General features: G+C 40.5%; 1 protein-coding gene across 1 annotated transcript in view; it reads right to left on the bottom strand.

The window, feature by feature from the left end:
* TMPRSS7 (transmembrane protease, serine 7) overlaps window positions 1-9,365 on the bottom strand; it is a 34,344-nt gene that overhangs the window by 8,131 nt on the left and 16,848 nt on the right. Inside the window, exons 8-13 of the mRNA XM_008573775.1 lie at window positions 7,703-7,839; window positions 6,208-6,315; window positions 3,816-3,926; window positions 2,457-2,484; window positions 2,306-2,403; window positions 1,210-1,381 (exon numbers count right to left, since the gene is read on the bottom strand). Of these exons, the coding sequence (XP_008571997.1) occupies window positions 1,210-1,381; window positions 2,306-2,403; window positions 2,457-2,484; window positions 3,816-3,926; window positions 6,208-6,315; window positions 7,703-7,839 (654 nt within the window). The remainder of the gene's footprint in view (window positions 1-1,209; window positions 1,382-2,305; window positions 2,404-2,456; window positions 2,485-3,815; window positions 3,927-6,207; window positions 6,316-7,702; window positions 7,840-9,365) is intronic.

Raw genomic sequence — 9,365 nt, 5'->3', positions numbered from 1 at the left:
ACAGAGTAACCATTATTCTTTCAGAAGGAGAGAAGAAATCTAGGGTTATCAGTGGTGGGAGCGGGAGAGAAATGGGGATGGGGAGAGATTGGACAAGGGGCATAAAGAATAAGTATGATTTATAACAATATATATCTTAGAAATATTGATTTGATCAACATATCTCAACGTTAAACCCCCAAAATATGTATAATCAATTTTGATTCAATAAAAATTAAAAAAATAAAAAAAGAAAGAAAGAAAAGTGCTATGAGTAGGAACTTGATAAAATTCCTTCTTGCTGTCTACCAGGATCCTTAAAGATAACTGCTCCTCAAGTATTTCTATTCACAGGGGCACAGCCTCCCCTCCCTGCCAAGTCACTCCTTCCAGAATCCTAACCTTGACCCCATGGCCTTGCACAAGTCACAGAGGGGCTTGTAGTCTTCATGTGAGTCTTTCAACTCCACCAGAGTAGCAGTGGTGGTGAAGAGAATGTGGAAGCTTTTGAAGAAAGTAAGGAAAGAGCCCAAAGAGTGTGGTCATTAATCTGCTTAACTGACATCTCACGAGTTTCACTGGAGACCAAAGGACTAATAAGGTTAACACATTATTTGGAGAAGTTTCACAGCATAAAAGATTAATGCTCTAACAGAGGTGAAGCTATTTTAGTAATTAACATGAATCCTGTAATTTCTAGGGAATTACTATGAGAAATGAATGATATTTTTGTACCTAAGATCCAGTAGATTCCAAATAAGTTTAAGCTTTAAGTGAGGTTATTTTCAAAGCTTTTCTTTCAGTCCTGCTGGAAGAGCATCTGTTCCCTAACAATTCCATTGGTAAAGACAGAGCCCTTCCAAAGCCAGTTCTAATGGACCTTTCCAGGATCCCCTCGTAATTTAAATAGTGAGCCCCATACCTCAGTCATTCTCCAATGTTCCTCTCCATATTCTCAACACATTCTCATAGATTGAAAGTTCTATCTTATTTTCCCAGCCCTAGTAAAAGTCTATTTATCTTTGATGTTTCCTTTCTGTTCTTTTTTCTTATGTATTATTATTATCAATAATACCTAAAAAGAATTGTTTGGCAGACAATTGGTATATTTTAAAAAAAAATTTAATTGATTGGATGACTTCAACAGGGAGCTTCTTCCCACAACTTGAGGGCAGATGTGTGGTGTGTGGTCAGAGAGTGCCCCTTGAGAGTAAGGACTGTGATCCCTACCTGTTTCCATGGAAACAGTGGGCCGCAGAGAGAAGCCACTCCCTGGAGATGACTGAGGCACCACAGGAGGCAGATCCAATGAAGTGGAGGCTCGCTTGCCATGGCCAAGCCCCCTCCAGAGTGTCAGTGCCCCCAATGATGCGGTGGAGGGTGGAGGAACTCCTGCTGCAGCCTTTAGTAGAGGAAAGGACATGTGGTTTAAAGTCAGATTTGGAAGAAAAACTGGAGATTAAGGCATGTTTAGTGCTGAGCTGGGAACTGACGCACCAAGTGAGTGATTTGAAATCTCTGCTTATCTAGAGGAGAGGGCATATGCGGGCCATGTGAAACCAGCACCAACAAACCACCCCCTCCTTCCTGAAACACGCCCTGACACAGTGTCTCTCTACATAATGATACATGTGTGGGGGAGGAGGGGACCTGTAGTAACAGCTGGATGGATATAAACAGCAGCACTGGAGTTAGGTTGTTAGGTAGAAAGATCAGTTTCAAAGGCAACAATGAAGTGTCTGAAGTCGTGCTGATCTGAGAGCATTTGGGAGAGAATTTGTAAGTCCAAGACAAATGAAAACCTATCACAAAAAACCAGTTATCAGAGCAATTCTTTTCCAGTGTAAATAGTATTGGTAAGGATGTATAATTAACATGTTGCCACATGGCCAATTAGAGGCCACATGACAAATAAGAACATGTGGCAGATCACAGTTATTGGGTCTTAGTTAAGGGAAGAACCAGCACTTAACATTGCTCATGACACAAGGCATTATTAGCAAAGCCATCCACTGCATTCCAGTATCTATTTCTTTTCTCATAGGTTTTTTATCTAAAATCTCCCTTGATGAGAGTTACTAGAAAGTGAAAGTCTCATTATAAACATCCACTGTATTAATGCTGTTATCAAGAAAGAAGACAGAATCCACTCTAGCATTTGTATTTCTAAGAAACAATTCAAACTCAGTTCACCAGTATTTACTACTGTTCCTTGGGACTGTGGCAACCTCCACCAAGGGGAATTACATCAAGAAAGGAATGAAAATGAAAAATGGGTAAACTGCAGTGGGAATTCAAGGAGTCAGAAGGAAGTGTTCCTACTCACTGCAACCTTCCTCATCACTTCCATCTGGACAGTCCAGTGTCCCATCACATTTTGCATTTTGTTTCCTAATGCAAATAGCATTGTCACACTTAAAAGTTCTGTTGTTGCATGNTTTGCATTTTGTTTCCTAATGCAAATAGCATTGTCACACTTAAAAGTTCTGTTGTTGCATGGAATACCTAGAAATGAACAAAGGAAAAAAACGTTTTTCCTAGCCAGAAACAGATTAGCGTGAATAGCACTGAACTCTGCAAAGGACAATTTAGCCACGCTATTTGCTGCTCTGGGAAAATGGCAGAAGCAACCTTGCAGTGACCTGTGCCTTCACCAAAGCAGAGCATGTGAAAGCAGGCAGGCAGGCACATGTGCTGAGGGCCAATCCAATGGCCGCTCCTTTCTTCCACTGTAGGGGGCATGGGGAGATGAGAAGGAGTTGGCCCTATCAATGGCTTTAGCATGGTCTCTTTGCTTATGCCTTGTCTTATTCTCTGAGAAAATTATTCAGCCAAAATCACTACCGTACTCAGTCTTTTTTTATCATGGGGCAGTGGGGAAATGGACAGAATTTGCTAATTATAGCACTTTTGTTTACAACCCTGGAGGTCTGTGTTTCTGCAGAGGCTAGAAAACACATTTTGCATTTTGTTTCCTAATGCAAATAGCATTGTCACACTTAAAAGTTCTGTTGTTGCATGCAATACCTAGAAATGAACAAAGGAAAAAAATGTTTTTCCTAGCCAGAAACAGATTAGTGTGAATAGCACTGAACTCTGCAAAGGACAGTTTAGCCACGCTATTTGCTGCTCTGGGAAAATGGCAGAAGCAGCCTTGCAGTGACCTGTGCCTTCACCAAAGCAGAGCATGTGAAAGCAGGCAGGCAGGCACATGTGCTGAGGGCCAATCCAATGGCCGCTCCTTTCTTCCACTGTAGGGGGCATGGGGAGATGAGAAGGAGTTGGCCCTATCAATGGCTTTAGCATGGTCTCTTTGCTTATGCTATGTCTTATTCTCTGAGAAAATTATTCAGCCAAAATCACTACCGTACTCAGTCTTTTTTTATCATAGGGCAGTGGGGAAATGGACAGAATTTGCGAATTATAGCACTTTTGTTTACAACCCTGGAGGTCTGTGTTTCTGCAGAGGCTAGAAAACACTTGCCAACACGGTGCCTGGCAATTTCCTCTCTATCAAGTTCTCAGTATCCTACAAACTTGAGCAGCATTAACAGCAAGAAAACAAAGAAAATCTGCCAGTCTTCACACATGAACACACACACACACACACACACACACACACACACACACACACTCCACCGCAGTTATAGTGACAAACTGTCCTATTTTATCTGGGACTGAGGGGATTCCCAGGATAAGAAACTTTCAGTGCTAAAACTGGGAAAGTTCCAGGAAAACTGGGACAAGTTGGTTGTCCTAACCCAGCAAAGGTATTTCGACTCTGATTTAGAAGAGTTTTACAGCAAGAGCAGCAGGGCGCAGAGGTCCCTCCTCACTTTGAGTGCAGTTCTGCTCATCCTGGCCATCCTCACAGTCCCTGACACCATCGCAGACCAGAGGGCCGTGCTGCCTGATGAAGCTGGCATTGCAGGCAGGCTGAAGGGTCACTAGAATGAGAAAAGACAGAATGCTAATGAGCCTGAGACATCAGCTGAGTTCTCTGATGACCAGCAGTGCCCCTTTAGGTACAGATCATTAAGATGACTTAAATAAAATAAAAAGTGTATTTTCCTCAAAACAGACACTTCTATGAGGAAAAGAAGATGTTAAAACTTTGATGTGATTCCTAGTACTTGAGTTTGTCAGATCTGATTTTTGCCGATGACCAGCAGTGCCCCTTTAGGTACAGATCATTAAGATGACTTAAATAAAATAAAAAGTGCATTTTCCTCAAAACAGACACTTCTATGAGGAAAAGAAGATGTTAAAACTTTGATGTGATTCCTAGTACTTGAGTTTGTCAGATCTGATTTTTGCTTTTGTGTAAATGTATTAAACTATGGTGGCTTGTTTATTGAATTACAGTTAAGTGCATCGTAAGTCATTTATTTTAAGGAAAATAAAAATCATAAGCTGTTATCTATATTGAACTTGTCTACCTTCCTAAACAAAGTGGGAGTGTCCTGAAATTGGGGATTTTGACTTATTCCTCTCTGTACCTCAAACCCCTAACCAAATAGTAGATGCTCACTAAAGTTTTGTTGAATGAATTAATGAATGTGAGATTTCAGAGCACAACAGACTTCTGGTCTATATGTAAGGAAAAGTCTCTTTGAAATTACTTTATCTTGAGAGACCCATTTCCTGAATTAGGAACTACCAGTGTAAATCTATCACAGTTTTCTTCTTTGGAATATTTTCATGAATTGCCATTAGACCAGTAACAGGCACAGTATATTAGCAAGCCCATTTAGAAGGTGTGATTCATTAGACATTTCTAGGATTGTGAAAAGTTCTCAGTTTTATTATCTGCTCCTGTTTTTTCAGAGTTATCTCTTGTGAGGAGCAGGTGGGAGAACATTACTGCTCTGAAATAAATAGTTCATTAAGTCTCTGAAAGTACCTAGTTGACTCCTAGAGAATAGCTCCAAAAAATGGCACAATGAGAAATAATGGTTACCAAAAGCCAGTCCTTATTATAAAGTAACAACCACTTTTATTTGCTGCATCAGAGCAGAGAATAATAATGTTAAAAAACAAACAAACAAAAACCAGCTGAACCAACCTCAGTCACTGTATAATGGTCAGTACTTATTTTCTTAAGAAATGAAAGACTCTATAAATTGAAATGGTCATGAACCTTGAGTTAAGAGGTTTTATTGTGTTTTGTCAATTATAAAAAAAAAAGGTAGAAAGTCACAGATTATTTTTTGTGAATATAATTTTTCACAATGATAGTATATTAACTATAATATGTCTCCAAGGACATTAAAAGATTAAATAGTATCACAGCCACAGTCATATTTGAATTAAACATGCTGGACCTTTAGAAGAAAGGTTGCCAATGGTGTCACATCGTCCAGGGAATTGTCCTCCCCATATCACTTTCTGAAACTGGAGATAGATTCAAGGGGTACAAGTAGTAGTGAAAAACCAAGACAGGGATTCTCCACCCAAAATAGGAATATCCAGTACCCCACCCTTTAGTCATTACCAATGTGATGTCAATGCAAACTATACAGGTTAAAAAACAAAAACAAAAAAAAACCCTCTTTCATTTGCAAACACTGCCTGTGCTCTATAAATGGGCATGCTGAGAGTTTACTTCTCTGCAGAATCTGAGCTTCTCTCTGATGGAGGATTTATGCTTTCAAATAGGATTGTTGTGTTTAGGATTGTGGTAGATTAAGTTATTAGCCCCGGATCTTCACTCCCTGTGGTAGTATTATACACCCCACCCTTGCCATGGCCCGAAGGTATGCAGAGTAAACTTCCCTGGTCCTTGACTTTGGCCTCAGCTATGCGACTTTCTTTGACCAATGGAACACAGCACAAGTGATGATGTGCAAGTTCCAAGCCTAGGCCTTAAGAGGAACAATATGTTAATGCTCACCCCTCCTTTCCTTCTGCCACTGCCATGACTAGTCCACTGGCTCAATGAGAGAAAGAGCCATAAAGAGTAGACCTGATCTCAACCTGGGAAGAACCAACCTCAGGAGGACCCAGTGCTTGAGCCACCCATATGACCCTACCCTAGATCAGTCATATCCCAGACAACCCATGAATGCATGATCAAGAATAAATGATAGTTGTAAGCCACTGAGTTTTGGAGTAATTGGTTATGTAGCAACAGCAGCTACAAAGACCAAGGATATATACCACCAGTAACAATGGCCCTGAGAAGTTACTTATTCATAAGAAAGGCATATTAAAAGTTTGAATACCCACCACAGAAAAGTTCATCACTTTCATCAAAGCAGTCATTTACTCCATCACAGCGCTGGGCCTGAGGGACACACAAACCGGAGGAGCATCTAAAAGATCCAACGGGACAAGCTACAGGCAATAAAAAATAGAAAATCTTGAGTGGGTCACTAAAAATCACCAGATCATATTAGCAAAGAAATATGAAGTGTTAAGTGGTTGAGGAGTTGGCAGAGTAGCAGTAGTAGTTATATAGTGTGTCCATCAAATCAAGACTATCGTTAATTGAAAAACAAAAATGTGGAACAAAGAAGAAAGCAAATTAACCCAACAGAAGCTCTCAGTGGACACTGCATCCCAGTCATATGCACAATCAAACTTCGCTACCTCCATAACCTTTACTCACCTCTGTGGTTTTCTCATATACTTGAGGAATGTGGAAGTTGGACCTAGCGAGACCAGTGACTGGCCTCCAGACCTAGGACTCCTGCCTCCTGCTTCCCTGTCCACTCTTTCCACTTCAACTGCACCACTCATCAAAGACCCATTCCCTGCTTGATCTTGAACCGTAAATCCTGGGCTTATGGCTAAATATTACAGAAACAATGAATCCTTCCTCCCCTGTGCAAAAGAACAGGGTGGGGTCAACCACTGTCTCAATGAATACGATGGAGTGGATGAGCTGCTGGAAAACAGTCGTGGTTTGAAAACACAATTAAAAATAAGATGGCTTGCTTATCTACCTGTGTCCCTGCTGAAAACTGTAATATTCTGATACCGTAATGTCTGAGTGTAATTTTCTGAATTCAGAATCAAGTATACTGGGGATTGGCAAAGAAGGACATAGTCTGAAGGAGCTTTCTCTCAAGTCATTTCCTCATAGACTCCTCAGTGGTTAACCTTTATTTTTCTCCTTTTAAAACGGGTCGAGAATTTTCTGGGCAAGTCATTATCTCTCCAGCTCTAAAGACTTTCCTCAAACACTGCCTTTTCTACTGACCACTCCTCTAGCCGCTATTCCAGTGGTTTTCAGTGTGAGCTTCAAATTCTGAGGGCTGAGGTCTGAACTCTCTCAACCAACCTGCTCTCCCTGTGCATTTCAGGCCAAAGTGAGTCACAACCTGACCTTGGATCCACTGTATGTTGATGTACCCATCATATTTACAAAGAATTACGGCTAGCAAGAAGGGCAGCAAACCAAGAAATGGCCTTGTCCTATATTTTAGGAATGATGTAAGAAATTACTCTTCAACTATAAATCAATAATATCAAAAAGTTATATTATCTCTTATAATTTCAAATGCAGTAGTAATAAACATAAGTTTATGTGTTATTCATTATATGTATTTATATTATATATATTTATTATATATTTTCTATTTATTATAAGAAATAAATGTGAAAGGAAATAGAAATAAAGCAGTGTTCATTCCTTAAATTCTGAAAGTTATAGTTATAAAGTGTTAGCCTCCATTTAACTAATTATTGAGGTTTTCTATGGAGCTGATCCCAGGCTTACGTTGACTGATGTTGTAACTGCCGTATTCTACCAAAAGTGGCTTGTCTGAAAGCCTCGAACTTCCCTGGAGCTGAATGTGAACCAGGGGGCTGGGCACTCGAAAAATCGTCTGGTAATCCATGTAGGAGCCACAGTACCTGAGGAGACAAGAGTCGGGGAGGACACGCAGCTTGAGGTTCTGTTGACTACTTCTATTGACAGTGGATTCACTAATGCTTTGGCCCTTTGAGTTTCATAAGCAGAGACGATCACGGTAGAGCTAATAGAAGTTATCCATTCTATGCTACATGACTGTGATCAAGTAACTTCTGCCCCCTCTGCTAAATAGAACAATAACAGTACAGTTGGCCCTTCATATCCATGGGTTCTGCATCCATGAATTCGACCAACCCCAGATATGAAGGGACAGCCTGGGAACTTGAGCATGCTCAGATTTTGGTATCCTCTAGGAGTCCTGGTACCAATCCTCCCCCAGATACCAAAGGATGACTATACTATCAACCTGTTGCTTTCCTCACCAACACTTGTGATCAGAAGAAATATGGATTTAATTCTCCCAGTTTGCACTGCTTTTTCAGTGCAAAAAACTGTAACAAGAGATCTGGCCAGTTAGTTCAGTTGGTTGGCGTGCAGCCTTGCAGCACAAAGGTCAAGGGCTCAGATCCCCATACTGGCCAGATGCAAAAAAAGAAAAAGAATAACCTACTTTCTGCTTTTGCTCACAAACCTCTCTACAGAGAAAAGTGAAGTCCAGGAGCTCAGGTTGCTGCAAAGAATTCCAGCAACACTTAAAGCAAAAGACAACAACATTATTTTGATCTAAACTGAACTTTCATGTGCACTTCCTTGGCAATATTTCAAAGAAGTAACATTTCTCTACAATATTTCCCTACCTTGATTTTTTTCTTATTTCTTATCACCTAATATCTCCCAGGTTTCCAGTATCCTTTTGAGAAAATGTCCCTCCAGTTAGCAATTCTTACTACTTGAGCACTGTAGTTAGCAGGACATGCGGTATTTTATACTGCAGGCCCATGATATGTTAGTCCACCACCCCGAGGGGGTGAGGCTCTTTCCCAGAGTGAAACCTGGGAGGTCTCGATGGGAGACAGAGAATAGACACAAGGCTTGGGAGTGATGTTCACCATTGGAACCTGCGAATGCCAATCACTCTAAGCCCCCAAAGCACTTGGGAACCACGCATGTTCCTTGGATCAGACACTGGCATTCAGGAGCACAATCTGTGATTTTAAGACTTGAAAGAGGAAAGCATTCATGTGTTATTCAAGAAGAGTCTTTTGTAATTGGCTGAAGTTCAGGAACTGAGGGACTGATAGATCAGCTCCTAGGGTACAAGGAAGAGATAGCAGCTGCTGGTGGCCACCTGCCAAGAGAGAGCCAGGGTCTACGCCAGTTGGTCATCTTGAAATCAGAATTGAGATCTTGTGTTCTGAAAACACGATGATGTTATTCTTCATACTCTGTTAAAATTTAGTAGAATTTTGTTGCAAAATGAGCCTCATGAGGCATGTTAAAAGGAAGTCAAGAAGAAAGGAATCTTTGAATCCATGCTTAGGCTAAAGTTTAAAAGTGAATAGTATGTAATAGAACATGGTGGTGGCTTATAAAACTTTTTTTTTTTTTTTTTTTTTTTTTTAAAAAA

Source organism: Galeopterus variegatus, unplaced genomic scaffold, assembly GCF_000696425.1.
Source record: "Galeopterus variegatus unplaced genomic scaffold, G_variegatus-3.0.2 Scaffold963, whole genome shotgun sequence".
NCBI lineage: Eukaryota > Metazoa > Chordata > Mammalia > Dermoptera > Cynocephalidae > Galeopterus > Galeopterus variegatus.
Note: the sequence above shows the minus strand (reverse complement) of the source record. Positions and strands in the feature narration are given on the sequence as shown.